Source organism: Archocentrus centrarchus, chromosome 1 (genome assembly GCF_007364275.1).
Source record: "Archocentrus centrarchus isolate MPI-CPG fArcCen1 chromosome 1, fArcCen1, whole genome shotgun sequence".
NCBI lineage: Eukaryota > Metazoa > Chordata > Actinopteri > Cichliformes > Cichlidae > Archocentrus > Archocentrus centrarchus.
The window spans coordinates 1,808,454-1,828,082 of NC_044346.1; the positions used below are offsets into that span (position 1 = coordinate 1,808,454).

General features: G+C 40.9%; 1 protein-coding gene across 1 annotated transcript; it reads left to right on the plus strand.

The window, feature by feature from the left end:
• Positions 1-4,710: 4,710 nt before the first annotated feature.
• LOC115789463 (NLR family CARD domain-containing protein 3-like) lies at positions 4,711-19,228 on the plus strand. Its single transcript, XM_030742895.1, has 8 exons — positions 4,711-4,859; positions 13,060-13,138; positions 13,268-13,496; positions 13,630-15,424; positions 15,733-15,906; positions 17,957-18,106; positions 18,502-18,548; positions 18,696-19,228. The coding sequence occupies exons 1-8, from the start codon at positions 4,711-4,713 to the stop codon at positions 19,226-19,228; spliced, it is 3,156 nt and encodes a 1,051-aa protein (XP_030598755.1).
• The last annotated feature ends 401 nt before the right edge of the window (positions 19,229-19,629 follow it).

Here is a 19,629-nt window from a genome sequence, read left to right on the forward strand (position 1 = left end):
CAAGGCCATGATGCACTTGTTATCATGCAGGTGCTACATGATGGTGGGAAACTGAACTCCCCACAGATAACAGAACAAGACTGTATCAACACAATGACTATAAAGGAACTGTGGTTATTTTGCCCTTTGGTCAATGCTGGTGCAAAGGCTGTTCGTGCTGTATTGATTCCTTTGCAAAGGTTATATTCTTACTTTCAATAAATCATCATAAAATCAGTTTAGTTTCAGGGCTCAACTTATTTTTCCACAACAGTGGGTTAGCTCACTCTTTAGCTACCTTATGTAGTTACTACACATTATAATTAGGATTCTGAAGGTTCTATTGATGTATAGTGAGCTGTAATATTCCACACGATGGTACTACAGCATGTATAACTGTAACAATATGGTCTGGCAGACTTGTTCTATTATAGGTCTCAAAGGGCTACTGCTGAAAGCCCAGCATAGGCCTGGAGAGAGGAGGCTAGGAAAGCGAATGGGGAGCCTGCAGAAGAGATTGGAGGTTGATGAGGCTCAGAGAACAAGACACTTGGTAACAGGATCGGAATGACTAAAGACTAAAGATGGAAGAGACTTTGGTACCCCACCTCCAGCTATATGATGCCTTATCTTAAATTGCTGGTTGCCTGAGTGTGGGATCCAAAAACGATGTGGGTTGTATCAATAATTGGGAAACTTACTAAGGACCCCCCCCCCCCCCACCCCCCCCCCCCCCCCCCCCCCCCAAAAAAAAAAAAAGAAAAAGAAAAATGTGACTATGCAGAGTTAAGACCAGGAAGTGGAGTTGCAGTCTTACACACCTCTCTGCAGGTTTTGTCCTCCTGTCTTTCCCCCCAAATTCCCATCCCTGTAGAGACTGCGTCTGCTGCAATCTCACTTGATGCTGAGAAAGCATTCGATCAGGTGGAGTGGGAATATTGTTTTGCTACTTTGGAAAAATTTTGTTTTGGCCCAACTTTTATCTCTTGATTAAAATAATCTATTCCTCACCAGTAGCTGCAGTTCGCACTAATTCAATGACATCAAACTACTTCCCATTACACCGTGGCACAAGACAAGGTTGTTGCCTATTTCCTCTCCTTTTTAATCTGGCCATAGAACTGCTAGCTATGATTCTTAGAAAAGATGATAAGATTAGTGGAGTGGTCAGAAATGGGAAAAGACACAAAGTATCATTATATGCCGTCGACCTTCTAATATTTCTGTCAAACCCTTATTAACATATTCCAGACCTATAGTAAGATTTCAGGCTACAAATTAAACTTCTCTAAAAGTACTCTTTTCCCCATCAATGACTTAGCACTGTCAACGGACTTTAGCTCCTTTCCCTTTACTCAGGCTGAAGAACTGACTTACCTAGGAGTTAAAATCACACGTTCTTACACAGATCTTTATAAACACAACTTTAAAACTGCATTGGAAAAAACAAAACAGGATCTTAACAGATGGTCTCTTTTGCCCACCTCCCTGCTTTGAAAGGTAAATACATGTACAATTAAAATAACAGTATTGTCTCGTTTTCTGTATTTTTTTCCAAATGATCCCTTACTTTCTACCTAGGTCTGTATTCAGTGAAATCGGCAAACTAATTTCCTCATACATATGGAACAAATCTGTCCCACGAATGAAAAAGAGGTTTCTGGAGGAGCCAAAAGCAACAGGGAGCTTATGCCTGCCTAGTTTGATTCATTACTATTGGGCTGCAAACATCAGCAAAATCATATTTTGAACCAGTGTGACTGTGATGAGTCAGCATGAAATGAACATAGTGAACTGAAGATTTGTGAGGGAACAGAAAATATGATCAGCTGCACTCACCACTGTTGCTGAGTAAAATCTGAGTCCGGTGAATCGTCTTTTAGAGCCAAACACTTCTGCTGTCACTCACTTTAACTTTCAGTTCTTGAATAGTATGCTGACTTTTCAGGTGTTGCTCTGCTCGTACGTGCAACTGTTGGTCTGGGTTTGTTGTCTCTCCTTCTACAGGATGAGGAATCAGCTAGTTTATACTCAGTTATGTTGTGCAGCATGTGGGAGGAGTGGTGTGTGGGTAAAGTTCACACAGTAATGATGGCATTAGGTAACTCACCTGGATTTCCTTTTTCCACAGCAGACTGAGAGCTTCTGGTCACAGATTTTTTTTCTGATTTGAAATGATAGTTTAAATTGAATATGTTATAAATGAATTAATTAAACCTCTGAGTCCTTCTTTCTTCCCAACGTGCTTCATGGATGACTTTTTAAAAACAAAAACCTGTCCAGTCCAGCAGCTGTGGCAAGTGTTGCAAGTTTATTGCTACTTTTATCCAGCATATATACTTTCCCCTAAGGTAGTAGTGGGTACTTATCACTATACATACAAGGTCTTGAATAATCAGGCCCCATCTTATCTCAAAGACCTCATAGTACCATATCACCCCAACAGAGCACTTCACTCTCAGACTGCTGGCTTACTTGTGGTTCCTAGGATACTTAAGAGTAGAATGGGAGGCAGAGCCTTCAGCTTTCAGGACCCTCTTCTGTGGAACCAGCTCCCAGCTTGGATTCGGGAGACAGACACCCTCTCTATTTTTAAGATTAGGCTTAAAACTTTCCTTTATGATAAAGCTTGTAGTTAGGGCTGGATCAGGTGACCCTGAACCATCCCTTAGTTATGCTGCTATAGGCCTATAGGCTGCTGTTGGGTTCCCATAATGCACTGTTTCTTTTCATTCACGTTATTTACTCTGTTTATACTCCACTCTGCATTTAATCATTAATTGTTATTAATCTCTGGCTCTCTTCCACAGCATGTCTTTTCTCTCCCCTCAGCCCAACCAGTCTCAGCAGATGACTGCCCCTCCCTGAGCCTGGTTCTGCTGGAGGTTTCTTCCTGTTAAAAGGGAGTTTTTCCTTCCCACTGTTGCCAAGTGCTGCTCATAGAAGGTCGTTTCGACTGTTGGGTTTTCTCTGTATTATTGTAGAGTCTTTACCCACAATACAAAGCGCCTTGAGGCAACTGTTTGTTGTGATTTGGCGCTATATAAATAATATTGAATTGAAATGGAATTGAATTTGACGAGTTGCCAACTTAAGCACTGTCTTATTTGACATTTCTACCCTATTGTCATATATCAGTAAAGTTCTACGGCAGGTGCACTTCCAAAAAAGGAGGTCTGTGGCCCCCTTGCAGTTTTACAGCTGAGAAGGGGGGGAAGGAATAAAAATCTGGCTAAGTGGGGGACTGGTGATCTTATCTTAACAGATGTTGGAGTAGAAAAGGTCAGCATTGGTGTCATCTGTTTGAACTGTTGTGACCTATGAGCTAGACCTGTGAGATGCAGCCTTAATCATGTGTCCTAAATTGGGTGAAGAGTGCCCAAAAGTTGATGGGGTGAGGATTAAATATCAAAGGGTGACAACTTATGCATATTAATTTGGGGTGGAGGAAAGTCCCGCGGACAGGATATAACTGCCCTGTTTTTCGTGGTTGGAGCGGCTTTTTTCTTTGTCTGCGCTGCTTCTATTTTGCTGGACTAACCGCTTAAGGCTGTACACTCCCGGGAGGTGCTTGCTTGCTTTCGGCCTGTTAAGGTTCAACACACAGGCACATCATGTACATTGTATATAGTGTTATTATTAGTAGTATTAAGGTTAATCTTGTTTGTTGATTTTATATATATTCTTTTCTTAATAGTGTAAATTATTATATCTTTATTTATATTTATAATAACTGCGGCTGCTGTTACACCCAAATTTCCCCTCTGTGGGACAATAAAGGCTGTTTCTTCTTCTTCTTCTTCTTCTTTCTTTCTTTTTGTAACACTTTCTGGAAATAAATCCTTGCAACGAATCCTCCTTGAGTCCAGTGGATTATTTCAGGAAAATGGATTATTTCGATTTTTGTGGATTATTTCAAAAATAATCTTAAGATAAGATAAGATAGTGTTTATTTGGCACATGTGCAGTTATACACAGTACAATGCACAGTGAAATGTATTTTGTACCTGCAACCATATATACACACACATATAAATAAGAAGAATAAAAATAAAAATAAGTAATTCACACTATACACTATATACTATACACTATACACACTTTTACATGGAATTATAGAATATTATAATATTTACACTGTGCAATAATGGTCCAATTTAGGGCTCAGAGTTGAGCAGACGGATGGCTTGTGGGTAAAAACTCTTCTTCAACCTTTCAGTCTTAGCCCACAGGCAGCGGTAACGCCGGCCTGATGGGAGCAGGGAGAAGAGAGAGTGTCCGGGGTGGCTGGGCTGTTTTAGGATCTTCATGGCCCTCAGCCTGCACTGCTTGGTGTAAATGTCCTGCAGGTTGGGGAGGGTGGTTCTGATGGTCCGTTCAGCTGAACGAACCACCCTTTTTAGGGCCATGAAGTCCTGCTTGGTGCAGTTTCCCATCCAGGTGGTGATGCTCCCACGCATGATGCAGATATAAAAGTTCCTTTTTTTATTATTTAACATTCACACCCCATCACAAGGCAGGGAAAAGCCAACCTGGAGCCTGTGGCAAGAGCCCCACCATGCCCAAGGTCAGCACCCACAAGCCACAACCCACAGCCCCTACACCAGACACTGACTCAGTCAACAACAGACACAAAAAAGGGACAAGACAAACTGGCCTAAATCTGAAACAAGCTGCCCCCAGCCCACCCAAACGATCACATAACTGAATGAGAGCTGCTCCCTCACCTAAATGTCCAATGGCTTCTTGGGGCTAGAGGGTTATGACTACTGTCTTATGCTGTCTGTGCCCAAGGGGCCCCAAGAGACACTCGGGCACCAGGACCCTAGACCCTACACCCCAACTCCCACAAAAGAGGCCAGCCACCCAGCCCAGGACAGGCAGCCAGAATTCATCACAGTACAGAAACAGCATTAGAGAAGGTTACAAATGATCTTCTCAGAGCCTCTGACAGTGGACTCATCTCTGTTCTTGTCCTGTTGGACCTCAGTGCAGCTTTGATACTGTTGACCATAACATTTTATTACAGAGATGCTATAGGTATTAAAGTTACTGCACTGCAGTGGTTTGAATCATATTTATCTAATAGACCCCAATTTGTTCATGTCAATGGGGAGTCTTCTTCACATACTCATTACGGAGTTCCACAGGGTTCTGGGCTAGGACCAGTTTTATTTACACAATACATGGTTTTCTTCAGAAGTATTATTAGAAAGCATTGCATTTTAGTGTTATGCAGATGATAGCTTTAAATAGCTTTATCTGTCCATGAAGCCAGATGACACACACCAATTATTTAAACTCCAGGAATGTCCTAATGACATAAAGGCCTGGATGACCTCTAATTTCCTGCTTCTAAATTCATATAAAGCTGAAGTTATCGCACATGGCACTACAAGGGGGTTGTTTTTACTGCTGGGGTTTTTCTGTAATTATAGGGTCTTTACCTTACAATATAATGCACCTTGAGGCGACTGTATTGATTTGGTGCTATATAAATAAAACTGATGAATTGAAGATTTTTACTCTTGCACAAAGTGCTTGTTCTGTGCCCAATCATTGGCTGTCTAACGAACTTGATTTGATGCACAGTGAGCCATTAAACTATGAGTGCAAAACTATACAACAGTGATAAAAACAAAAATAAATAAAATATAAAAATGTGGGTAAAGAAGAGTCATAGTAAGACTGACATTGTACAAGAGTAGTGCAAATTGCATTAATAAATAATATGTACACTTTGAATCTGAAAGACAGTTGCAAGAAGATATAATACAGAAATATTTGTGGGAAAGAAGAGTTATTATACAGTTTTACAGAGAACAGTAGGAATGATTTCCAATAGATAGTTTCTTGGCGATCAGTGGAAACAGGTAGATGATTTTTGGCAAAACCATATTTGTAATGGTGGCAACTCTCCCCATGAGTGATATAGGTAAAGTTTTTCAGTGAGTGAGGTCATCCTCTACCACTTTAGTAGCGGAATATGATTTAACCAACTTATCTTTGGTTTGGCCTTTGGCTGGTTTCTGACATGGAAGCGCTCGTCTTTCACTGGTTACTCTGCCTCTCCTGCAGCTCTGAGGACGTTTGAACGTCACCCTCAGCCTGATAGTTTCTGCACTGCTGACAGAAAACAATAAAAACATGACCTGCAGGGCAGAAGTAATAAAGTGAGTGGTGATTGCAGCACATGTTGAGTCTTCACAGATAACACTACGACTGTTTACTTACTGCATGTTTAAAATGGATTTCAATAAAAATACACATTTTAATACTGATCTGCTCTCTCTTGTTGTTTTGCCACTGTATAATTAAAGATTATTGCTCTGATTTTTTTTCAGTGTTTACTTTAGGAGCTCAGATCTTTGAACTATGTGAAGTGTGTCTGGTTGCTCGGGCAGTGTGATATTAGGGACAGAGCAACATTAGGAATTATGGTCAAAATGACAGAAAGGAAAGCAGATGACAGCAGCAAGTGACGCAAAGTAAAGACCAATCTGATCTAATCTGCAAACTAATGCAGAATTTATTTGAAGAGTTTTAGTATTAATCACAGTACAGAAACAGCATTAGTGAAGGTTAAACAAATGATCTTCTGGTCTCTGACAGTGGACTCATCTCTGTGCTTATCCTGCTAGACCTCAGTGCAGCTTTTGATACTTTTTGGGGGGATTTTTGGCCACAGTGGCTTTTTGTTGACAGTGTAGAGACAGGAAATGGGGAAACACATGCAGGCAAATCAGTGACAGGCCAGGACTCGAGCCCATGCCGCCCGTGCCACAAAGCAGCATATGCATGTGGTCGCCAGCTCCACCACTGACCCATCCAGGCGCCCCGGCTTTTGATACTCTTGACCATAACATTTTATTACAGAGATCAGAGCATGCCATAGGTACTAAAGTTACTGCACTGCAGTGGTTTGAATCATATTTATCTCATAGACTCCAATTTGTTCATGTAAATGGGGAGTCTTCTTCACACACTAAGGTTAATTATGGAGTTCCACAGGGTTCTGTGCTACACCAATTTTATTGACACTATACATGCTTCCCTTAGGCAGTATTATCAGAAAGCATTGCATACATTTTCATTGTTATGCAGATGATATCCAGCTTTATCTATCCATGAAGCCAAATGACACGGATCAATTAGGTAAAACTGATGTTATTGTACTTGGTCCTACAAACATTTATTCTGGATGGCATTACCTTGGCCAGTAACACTGAGGAATCTTTGAGTCATTTTTGACCAGGATATGGCCTTCAAATCACAAATTAAATAAATATATAGGTCTGTTCTTTGGCATTTCTGCAAAATCTCTAAAATTAGAAACATCCTTTCTCAGAGTGATGCTGAAAAGCTAATTCATGCATTTATTACTTCTAGGCTGGTGTAATGGAGACCAGGATTTCCATTACTTTTCCTATTTATATTATTTTATGAAGGATTAATTTTTTAAAAAGCTATATAAAAAGGAACATATTTATGGTTTGAGGATTCTTTATTGGGTTTATTGAGCTTGATATTTCGGTGTTATTGTTTAAGTAACAGTTATGAAAGGTGAAGAAATGGAGATTGAGTGGCCATCCTACCTGTGTGGAAGAGAAAACAGTCAGTAGTGTTGTGTCTTTCTGTGTTGAGGCTTCGAAACATGTGCTGAGTGCAGGAATATTTTTGTGAAGTGAACATTGTCTTGTGTTGGCTTGCAGGGTGTGCAAGTTGAAATATAAGCGGCAGCAAAACCCAATGGATCCCCCTCATAGTTTGTGAATTTATTGCAAGTTTGTTTGCAACTTATTTGAGCTTCATTTTTTTTGTGTGATGGAACCAGCAAAAAAGAGAAATGATCTCTCATAATAAGATATGTACACAGTAAGAAATTCATAATAAAGTAAAAATCACATCACAACCCTCTCCCCAATTTGTTTCCAATTTCCAATTTGACCCCTCCATTGTATCATAAAGACAGACAGTTTGGAATTTATGTATTGGCATCACAACATTTATTTATTCTGTTCAAAGCTTCACAAACCAAAGCCAAGGTGTGACTGTAATCACTCTGCCTGTTTGACATTTTCTGTCCACTTGATGGCGCAGTAGGGCAAATAAGTAAATAAATAAAGTTTATTTATATAGCGCATTTCACAGACAAAAAGTCACAAAGCGCTGTACAATAATTAAAACACAATATGAAAAAACAGAAAACACCATGTTAAAAATATATTAAATTACCATATTAAAAAGAAAAAGAATAAAAATAATGTCAACAGAAAGCCTGGTTAAACAGAAAAGTTTAACAGTTTTTTAAAAGACCCCACAGAGTCTTTTAAACAGAGCTGGAGTGGTAAACTGTTCCAGAGCTTTGGTGCCACTGCCTGAAAAGCTCTTCCCTCCAGTCCTTAGTTTTGTATGTGGGACAACTAAAAATTTTGAGCTTCTGAACGAAGGCAGCGAGCAGCACTATATTTAACAAGTTTAGTGCTCTGTATGTAAGAGTGAGAATTTTAAATTGAATTCTAAAAGCAACTGGGAGCCAATGTAAAGAGAATAAGATAGGGGTAATGTGTGCTTGTTTGCTAGAGTGAGTGAGGAGTCTAGCTGCTGCATTTTGAATTGCTTGGACGCGTGAAAAAGATGATTTATCTAAGCTGGTAAAAAGGGCATTACAATAATCTAGGCGCGATGATGGCACACATGCATGAACAGTATTTTCCAGATCAGAGGAGGAGAATATAGCTATCAATTTAGAAATGTTCCATAAGTGAAAGAAACAGGAACGTGAGATAGGTTTTATATGTGTGTCAAATCCCGAGGACGACTCAAATACCACTCCAGGATTACGAACAGTGGTTTTTGCAGGTGAGCAAAAGGAAGCAATCACCTGACTGATACTTGAATGAATATCAGGAGGAGCTATAATCATGGCCTCGGTCTTGTCAGAGTTTAATAAAAGGGAATAATTGGAGAGCCAGTCACTGATCCTGGATAAACAGTCAACTAGGGTGGACAGACCTATCCAACTGGTGAGGCTTAAAAGACATGCACAGCTGAATGTCATCAGCATAAAAATGGTAAGAAATGCCCGAGAAAGACTGAATGATACCGGCTAACGGATGGATGTAAACAGAGAACAACAATGGACCCAGTATTGAACCTTGGGGAACCCCACAGGTTAAAGAAGCAGTGCTAGAGGAGAACGTACCTGCCCTAACAGTGAAAGTCCTCTATGATATATAGGAGGAAAACCGGCCGAAGACTGAGCTAGAGATACCAGCCAAAATTTTGAGCCTATTTAATAAAATATTATGGTCAGTGGTATCAAAGTGGTATCAAAGTGGTATCAGTGGTTCTGAGAACAGAACAATTTCCTGCATCGGATGCCATTAGGAGATCATTATAGACCTTTAAAAGAGCAGTTTCAGTGGAGTTCTGTTTCTGAAAACTGGACTGAAAAGGTCAAATCTGTGATGTGCATAATGAGGATATGAATTGAGTTTCAACAACTTTTTCCAATAATTTGCTAATAAATTGTCATTTTGAAATAGGCCGGTAACTGCTGGGCGAACTGGCATCAAGATTAGATTTTTTTTAAGTAAAGTAATTACCTCAGCATGCTTAAAATAGGAAAGAACACAACCTTGCCTCAGTGAACTGTTAATAATAGACACCAGTGAAGGACCAATAGCAAGAGATCCAGACAGAAGGAGGTACAGTCTCTAATAAGGATGATGAGGGTTTGATCTTATCCATTATACTAGTTAAGTAATTTAATGTAATTGGAGAAAAGGAAATGAATGATGAGGAGCACTGAAGGTCATCTTCAAAAGGGGAAAAACCAATGGAGAGTTTGGATTTTAAGCCCATCGCCTTATTTACAAAATGATTTAGAAATACATTGCAGTCATCATCAGAGGCTATCAATGCATGCTGAGGTGGGGGAGAAACAATGCTACTGATCCCCTAGGATTATTTCATTACAGTTTATGAGACTGCTATGGAACGCTCCAGTGCTTCATGAAGCTTCATCTCACCATTACTTTATTTTTTTGTCTCGCAATCTTCAGCTCTGTGTTGTATAAATATTAAAGTGTGTGTTAATGTTAGGATATGTCTGTGTAGATTCTCAGTCATCCAGGTCATAGTAGTCTCTGGAGCTTGAAAAAGGCGACTGGACTTCTTTTTGTTTCTTGAAGACGTTTCACCTCTCATCCGAAAGGCTTCTTCAGTTCTCAACCAAATGGTGGAGAGACCCAGGTATTTAAACCCCTGTGGGCGTAGTCCCCTGGAGGTGGTTATGACCCTCTATTGATCATGTGTGTGAACACATGTGCCCAGGTGTGAAGGGGGCGTGGGTCATATTTAATCCCCTGTGTAATCCCCTGTTAATGTTAGGAGTACTCACATTCTCCTGGTTGTCTCCTCTGCAGGAATGTAGCACAAGGAGCTCAATTACCTGCTTATGAGTCCCTGGAGCAAAACAGTTAGGGGAGTTTAGGTCAAGGTATAGGTCAAGATATATAAAATCAATTAATTAGGAATTTGTATATATGTAAATATTCCCTCTTTGTGTTATATTTTATTTGGTATTTGTGTATGTGATTATTTGGTTTTCATTTGGTTTTCTACACCGAGACTTGGGTTAATCTGGATACTCACCTGGCTTCCAGCATAAAAGGAAGCCAGTTGCTTTTAGAGGGTTTGTTGTTGGTGTACGATGATGTCAGTGAATCAGACTGCTGGCTTACTTGTGGTTCCTCGGATACTTAAGAGTAGAATGGGAGGCAGAGCCTTCAGCTTTCAGGACCCTCTTCTGTGGAACCAGCTCCCAGCTTGGATTCAGGAGACAGACACCCTCTCTATTTCTAAGATTAGGCTTAAAACTTTCCTTTATGATCAAGCTTATAGTTAGGGCTGGATCAGGTGACCCTGAGCCACCCCTTAGTTATGCTGCTATAGGCCTATAGGCTGCTGGGGGGTTCACATAATGAGTGTTTCTTTTTCCATTCACCTCTTTTTCCTCTGGAGACCCTTAAAAATATTACCAACACCACACTGCGTATTATTCTGGATACTGTGGCTCTCTGTAATTATTGTAGGATCTTTACCTTAAAATATAAAGCAGCTTGAGGTGACTGTTGTGATTTGGCACTATATAAATAAAATTTAACTGAATTGAATAAATCTTAAAATTTGTCAATTTTCAAGGAACTTACCTTTGTGTATTGAAGAAAATATGCTGATCCATAGACTGGTCACTCTTCATGGACACAAAGCTGGGTTCAGGGCTGTCCATGCTGCTCCTGGTTAAATAAATAAATATATAAAACACAGTAAAACCACTGCATCTGAAACCAGTGATTACAACATTTTATTACAGAGACTGGGACTTACCAAGGTTAAAGGAACTAATATATCTGATTCCAGTTTATTCAATTAGTCTTCCTCACACACAGAATGTAGTCATGGAGTTTGTTGAGGATTATTTTGTTATGTCCAAGAACTCAGATTTCTTTCTCTCATGCTTCATGCTTGACCTCTTGACCACTGCATGTAGGGGAGATGCAGGTACGCAGGACCTCCCTAAAAGAGGGTCCTGGTTTCTGTCTTGGTGTCTCCATTTACAACACAGATGAGACTCGTTTGCCCAATCTGCTACATATATGTTGTTGAACTGTGTTTGGCATGTGTAGGATAGTGGGACAGGGCTGAACAACGTAACATGATGCTCTGAGACTTTGTATAAGTAAGGTCTGTCTTCCTCACTGCAAGGCTGCATGCTTTGTACTGACCAAATTCCTTATTGCAAGTATAAATGTTAAAAAGACAACTCCAGCTGCAGACCTTTATTGATTAAATGCGCTAAAATTTCCACAGGTTCCACAGGGGTCTGTGCTGTGTAACTTTATAAAACCCACACACACAAACTTGAAACATAATCGTACCGTATCACCCAAATAGAGGACCAAATGAATGATGTCATGCTGATTATCTTTATATAAAGCAGCAAATGAAAGAATGAGATAATGAAGGAATTATGTCCTTAAACTTAGTTACAGCACTTTCAGAAAGACTTCTACTGTAATAAAACGTATTCCCCACTGCTGTGTAATCCATTAAAGTAAATGTAAATGTTACTAAGAAATGATCAGACAGGAGGGGGCTTTCAGGGAATACTGTTAAGTCTTCAGTTTCTATGCCATATGTCAGGACAAGATCCAGAGTATGATTAAAGTGGTGGGTGGGCTCCTTTACATTTTGAGAGAAGCCAATTGAATCTAACAATAGATTAAATGCAATGTTGAGGCTGTCATTCTCAGCATCTACATGGATGTTAAAATCACCCACTATAATTATTTTATCTGAACTGAGCACTAAATCAGATAAAAAGTCTGAGAAATCAGACAGAAACTCTGAGTAAGGACCAGGTGGACGATAGATAATAACAAATAAAACAGGTTTTTGAATTTTCAACAAGCCCAGCTTTGTCCTGGACTGCCTCCTGGACACTGTGGAGGTCATGCCAAGAGGAGGATGACTGCAAGGCTGTCTTCCTTGTTGTCAAATGACTCCCACCCCACTGTGACAGCTTTGAGGGGCTCCATCAGTGATAGGCTGCTGCATCCAAAATGCTTGATGGAGTGTATCACAGGTCTTTTCTCCCTGCAGCATATTTGTTAAACAGCACTGCTCACAGAAATAGAATTAAACCACTATGATTTTCACTACTCTTACTAGTACCATGCAGTTTACTTCATTTTTAAGTAGGTTAAGTATTTGTTAGTATAATATTCGATTTTGTAACATAATCTGTTATATAATATATTCTGTCCTCCATTATGTAAATTTTTTCCATTGTACTGTACTTATTGTATCTTAGTTTTTGTTTGTGCTCTGTATTGTACCTTTGCCACAGCTATACTGAATTTCCCCATCGTGGGATTAATAAAGGGATTTCTTCTTCTTCTCTATAAGTAAAATTAAATTGAATGAGTATCTTCAGATTACATCAGATTGACAGAAAAGTGTGTATCTGAAAGAGGCTGTAACATGACCTCATTCTTCATGATTCCCCCACAGAGTCAGCCAGAAGAGCTCAGATGTCCCCACTGGTCAGTCTGCCCAGCAACATCAAGCAAAGCTGGACTCCACATTCGAGGTCTGTACATGTACAAATGCTGCTTTTACACATATTCTTTTCACAGTCATCTCCATGCTGCATTCTGTGGTCTCACCATCATGGCTGCATGATTTTAGTCTAAGTTATTTATTTAACATTTCCTTCCAGCTGCTGGAGAAGGACATCAACATTTTTGTGAAAGATGAGCTGGAAAAGATTAAAAAGGTTCTGAGCCCAGATCACCCAGAATGCTTAGAGAGTCTGGAGTATGACGAAGGGGTGCTGGAGGGTGAAGATAAAGAGCAGAGGAGAAACAGCAGGGAGGCATTTCATCAGATCATAGTGCACTTCCTGAGGAGAAGGAAGAAGGAAGAGCTGGCTGACCGTCTGCAGAGCAGTAAGAGGATTTCTCTGAAGATTTAAATGTAGTAATAAAACAACATGCTGATATATAAATGTTACTTCTTAAAATAAAACCTAAAACAAGTGCATTCATTATTTAAACAAATGTTAATTTTTGTTTTATTAAGACCTTCCCATCACACGCCAGCATAATCTCAAGTCTAAGCTGAAGAAGAAGTTCCAGTGTGTGTTTGAGGGGATCGCTAAAGCAGGAAACCCAACCCTCCTGAATCAGATCTACACAGAGCTCTACATCACAGAGGGAGGGGCTGCAGAGGTCAACAATGAACATGAGGTCAGACAGATTGAAACATCATCCAAGAAACCAGACAGACCAGAAACAACAGTTAAACTTGAAGAATTGTTTAAAGGCTCACCGGGACGAGAGGAACCAATCCGAACGATGCTGACGCTGGGCGTGGCTGGCATTGGTAAAACATTCCTGACACAGAAGTTCACTCTGGACTGGGCTGAAGACAAAGCCAACCAGGACATCCAGTTCATGTTTCCATTCACTTTCAGGGAGCTGAATGTGCTGAAAGAGAAAAAGTTCAGCTTGGTGGAACTTGTTCATCACTTCTTTGCTGAAAACAAAGCCGCAGGAATCTGCAGCTTTGAACACTTCCAGGTTGTGTTCATCTTTGATGGTCTGGATGAGCGTCGACTTCCTCTGGACTTCCACAAAACTACAATCCTAACTGACCCTAGAAAGTCCACCTCAGTGGATGTGCTGCTGACAAACCTCATTAGGGGGAACCTGCTTCCCTCTGCTCATATTTGGATAACCACACGACCTGCGGCAGCCAATCAGATCCCTCCTCAGTGTGTTGACAGGGTGACAGAGATCAGAGGGTTCACTGGCCCACAGAAGGCAGAATACTTCTGGAAGAGATTCAGTGATAAGAAGCAGGCCAGCAGGATCATCTCCCACATCAAGACATCACAAAGCCTCCTCATCATGTGCCACATCCCAGTCTTCTGCTGGATCACTGCTACAGTTCTGGAGGATGTGCTGAAAACCAGAAAGAGAGGAGAGCTGCCCAAGACCCTGACTGAGATGTACATCAACTTCCTGGTGGTTCAGGCCAAAGTGAAGAAGGTCAAGTATGATGGAGGAGCTGAGACAGATCCACACTGGAGTCCAGAGAGCAGGAAGATGATTGAGTCTCTGGGAAAACTGGCTTTTGAACAGCTGCAGAAAGGAAACCTGATCTTCTATGAATCAGACCTGACAGAGTGTGGCATCGATATCAGAGCAGCCTCAGTGTACTCAGGAGTGTTCACACAGATCTTTAAAGAGGAGAGAGGGCTGTACCAGGACAAGGTGTTCTGCTTCATCCATCTGAGTGTTCAGGAGTTTCTGGCTGCTCTTCATGTCCATCTGACCTTCATCAACTCTGGAGTCAATCTGCTGGAAGAACAACAACCAACATCCATGAAGTTTGAAACAAGAGAGTCTGCAGAGACGCAGTTCTACCAGAGTGCTGTGGACAAGGCCTTACAGAGTCCAAATGGACACCTGGACCTGTTCCTTCGCTTCCTGTTGGGTCTTTCACTGAAGATGAATCAGGAAAAAGATAAGGACCTGCTAATAAAGAGAGACAATAACTCAGAGTTAAATCAGAAAACAATTCAGTACATCAAGATGAAGATCAGTGAGAATCTGTCTCTAGAGAGAAACATCAATTTGTTCCACTGTCTGAATGAACTGAATGATTTTTCTCTAGTGGAGGAGATCCAACAATCCCTGAGATCAGGACTTCTCTCCACAGACAAACTGTCTCCTGCTCAGTGGTCAGCTCTGGTCTTCATCTTACTGTCATCAGAAAAAGATCTGGATGTGTTTGACCTGAAGAAATACTCTGCTTCAGAGGAGGCTCTTCTGAGGCTGCTGCCAGTGATCCAAGTCTCAAAAAAAGCTCTGTAAGTGTAGTGAAATGTATTCAATAATCAAAACAATGTCACAGAGAAAACTAAATTACTCATTGGTTCATTGGTCCCTCAACCAGTTATGGCAGATGGCTGCCCCTCCCTGAGCCTGTTTCTGCTGGAGGTTTCTTCCTGTTAAAAAGCAGTTTTTCCTTCCCACTGTCACCAAATGCTGCTTATAGGGGGTCGTTTTGATTGTTAGGTTGATTTTTACCTCACAATATTAAGCACTTTGAGTCGACTGTTGTGATTTGGCACTATATAAATAACATTAAATTGAATTAATTTTATTTTCTCTTTAGATTGAATGGCTGCAACCTCTCAAAAAGAAGCTGTGAAGCCCTATCCTCAATTCTCAGCTCCCACTCCTCTCGTCTGAGAGAGCTGGACCTGAGCAACAACAACCTGCAGGATTCAGGAGTGAATCAGCTGTCTACTGGACTCCAGAATTCAAACTGTAAACTGAAGGCTCTCAGGTCAGGATCCATCAAACCTTTCAACATATTTTTATTAACCTTTGTAGTCGGTCATATAGTTCATGTAGTCTCAAGAGATTGAAAAGAAATAATGTGACTTGACCACCTCTGTTCAATGATGGTGATTGAATAGTGCTGAAAGGACTATATATTGGTGGATCTCATAAAGGGTGTCACGACAGCCCATCTAATGCAGTCTGGTTCTTCAGTTATGCTCCAGCATGTGAACAACACAGTAACATCAGCATGTGTTGGAGTGTGATAGTAAGGTCTGAAAGAAAATGAACAAAGAAATAACATTTACATTAATACAACTCAATACACAGATAAATATGAATACCACATCCCAAGTTACCCAAACTTCAGGCAGCAGTTCCCAAATCTGTGCTATTCCACCTTTTTAACATAATCCACTCCAGTTATATAGGCATAAAGGCATTCACATTCAAATACAATCCAACAATCTAGTGGCTACACTGGTCAGCAGTGGGTGGAGATGCCGCTAAATACCCCTCCATAAATCGGTCATCAAGCTAGCGGCTAATTTACAACTTATATGAGCTTAATGTGCATCCCACAATAAAGTTAAGCTGAGTTTATAACAGCTATTTGGCCCAAAAGGTAAAGTCTGCACAGTCTACACTGTGAGAAATCAGGTTATTAATTATCACATGTCAAAATGAACCGTAAGTTTTTATCACACAATGAATGTCCATGTTTTTGTACACTCTGATAGTTCCCCATCTCCCTCCAGGAATTTGCTGACACTTGTGAGTCCTTCTATTGATGCTATACTTATTATTCTTCATATTGAGACGATGATTGGTATTCTCTCACTGATAAATTCAAAAACTCGTGGAAAATGCACAGGAGGACTCAACCGTGCTGAACGGGCCTATCACAGTCATTGCGGGCTGTGCTGATCTGACATGTAGTTACCTTTCCTGAGAGGTGCACATCAGGCTATGTCATCTGTTATGTTGTAGGTTATGGCATAGGATTCAGAGGGGTTTCTGGTTATGTACATAGGCCCTGAAGAGACCAAATCAGACCTAAAAGGCCATCTATGTCCACTGTGGATGATCATCATTGAACAGAGGTGGTGGATTACGACACAGTACCTCAGCTCCCACTTACACCTTACTTCAGGTGACCTCAATAGCTCACATCATCGAGTGGGAAGGTCTCACAGTGGTCCATCCATCAATGCTCTTCCACTTGTTCTGTTCAGGGTTGTGGGGGGGCTGGCGTCCAGCCCAGCTGTCATAGGGCGAGAGGCAGGGTACACCCTGTGCAGGCTGCCAGCCTGTACAGACAAACATTCACATTCACACCTATGGGCAATTTAGAATCACCATTTATCCTAACCCCAGTAACTGCATGTCTTTGGACTGTGGGAGGAAACCGGAGTACCCAGAGAAAACCCACGCACCCAAAGCTCCTGGTGGTAATGATCCACACCTTTTTTTCCCACCTTGGCTCATGTGATGACGCACATGAGAAATAGTGGGTCAAAGACCACATCCAAAGATGACAACCCCCCCCATTAGGGTTTAAATACGTGAGCCTCCAGTCCAGACCAGTCATTTTCAGTATCCACTCCATTTCATCCTTTTCTTTATTTTCTACCTTCATCGAGACCAAAATGTGCCTCATCAAAAATGATTCCAATTTGCCTGATGTACCTGACCAGAATGATCAAACACCAAATTAAAATATAGAGAAAATATCCAGAATATTCAAATACTGGAGAACCAGACTATTTGTTTCCTATTTTTCTGGCTCCTTTGACACCTTTTTCAGCACTGAATTAATTTTTTGTTCTGATAAAGGCTGCACTCCTGATTCAAAGACATTTTGTCTCACTAGATGTACATATTAACCTTGTTTCATGCTGATGTCAGCATTTGTGTGTGTCTGAGCACAACCTTGTGCAGCTTCTACAGATTCTTGTGTATTTTCAGTTACATTTTCCATTTCTTTCGTATATTTCACAGCACACAGACGTTTTCTCTGTGTATCTGTCATGTTTTGTTTGATGTGTCTGCAGTTTGTCGGGCTGTCTGATCTCAGAGGACGGCTGTAGATCTCTGGCCTCAGCTGTGAGCGCCAACCCCTCCCATCTGAGAGAGCTGGACCTGAGCTACAATAACACAGGAGCAAATGTGATGCAACAGTTTCCTGACATGGTCGCTCTCAGGTATGTTTGCTGCAACCACAGTCAGTGTCTTATAAAAGCACAGGAGGACATTTTCTCAAATCTGTGTTATCTGAACAGTGAGAGCCTTTTTCCTGACCTCACAACATGTACTAATTAAACACAAATAAGAGAACAAGAACAACAGTGATAACTCTCTGTTACTCACACATCAGTTTGGATAGATCTCTATATTTTTAAGCAGGCTACATTTGGTATTCAGTCTGTGACTATGTATAAAAGAGTGAAGACGTGTTTAATTTCTGTGTGCATACGAAAAAAATAAGGGTCAAATAAATTTACAGCAAAGGTGTGATAACACTCTGTGTTGATGAAATTTCACATTTGGAAATATATGTGCCTCTGTACCAAATAAGTTACTTACTTCCTCCTTTCAGGGTGGAGCCTGCTGGAGACGAATGGTTGAAACCCGGTCTGAGGAAGTGTAAGTGTGATTTTAATCTAATTCATAAAAACTCAGCAACACACAACTGTGAAATCATCTCTGATGTCACAACCGTCATCAATGTGTCAATTAATGAACAGATGGCATCAGTTACTGCAGAGCTGTTGTTTTTGTTCTCTCCATCAGATTTCTGTGAACTAGGATTTGACACCAACACAGTGTACAAAAAGCTGAAGCTGTCTGACAACAGCAGGACGGTGACGCAGCTGGAGGAGGAACAGACCTATCCTGATCATCATGACAGATTTGACTTCTGGCCTCAGTTGCTGTGTTCGAATGGTCTGACTGGACGCCGTTACTGGGAAGTCGAGTGGAAAGGAAAAGTTGAGATATCGGTGAGCTACAGAGAAATCAGCAGGAAGGGAGACAGTAATGACTTGGAGTTTGGATTCAATGATCGGTCCTGGATGCTGAGCTGCTCTGAAAATGGCCGTTATTCTGCGTGCCATGATGGCACAAGAACATTCATCCCCCCATCTTCCACGGTCTCTCACAGAGTGGGAGTGTATGTAGACTGGCCTGCTGGTACTCTGTCTTACTACAGAGTCTCCTCGGACTCCCTTTTCCACCTCCACACCTTCAACACCACATTCACTAAAGCTCTGTATCCTGGGTTTGGGTTTTGGTCCGGTTCCTCAGTGTCTCTGTGTTCAGCGTAGTGTAAAGCATTTCCTCCCATTAGACATCAAAGTAAATGGTCTAGTTCTTATATAGTGCTTTTCTACACTCAAAGTGCTTATACAGCATGTTTACATTTACCCATTCACACAAGCACTTCCATGAGTATCTAAGCTAAGTGCTTTTATTATCTAACATTCACACACCAACGCTTGTGTTGGAGAGCAACTTGGGGTTAAGTATCTTGTCCAAGGATACTTTGGCATGCAGCCCGGAGCAGACAGGAATCGAACTGCCAAACTTCCGATCAGTAGGTGACCTGCTCTACCTCCTGAGCTATATACTCATGGTACATGCCATATGTATACCTTTATGTACATTTATTTGCCTGAGAAATTTGTCTTAGATTAGAAGATAAACATAAAGTACATAATGTTTGGTT

Bases quoted from the DNA above. Each gene is read 5' to 3' on its own strand.
- LOC115789463 (XM_030742895.1), top strand. From the start codon at position 4,711: ATGTCCAATGGCTTCTTGGGGCTAGAGGGTTATGACTACTGTCTTATG. The intron at 15,425-15,732 runs GTAAGTGTAGTG...TTTTCTCTTTAG, and splicing joins CAAGTCTCAAAAAAAGCTCT to ATTGAATGGCTGCAACCTCT. The intron at 18,107-18,501 runs GTATGTTTGCTG...TCCTCCTTTCAG, and splicing joins CCTGACATGGTCGCTCTCAG to GGTGGAGCCTGCTGGAGACG.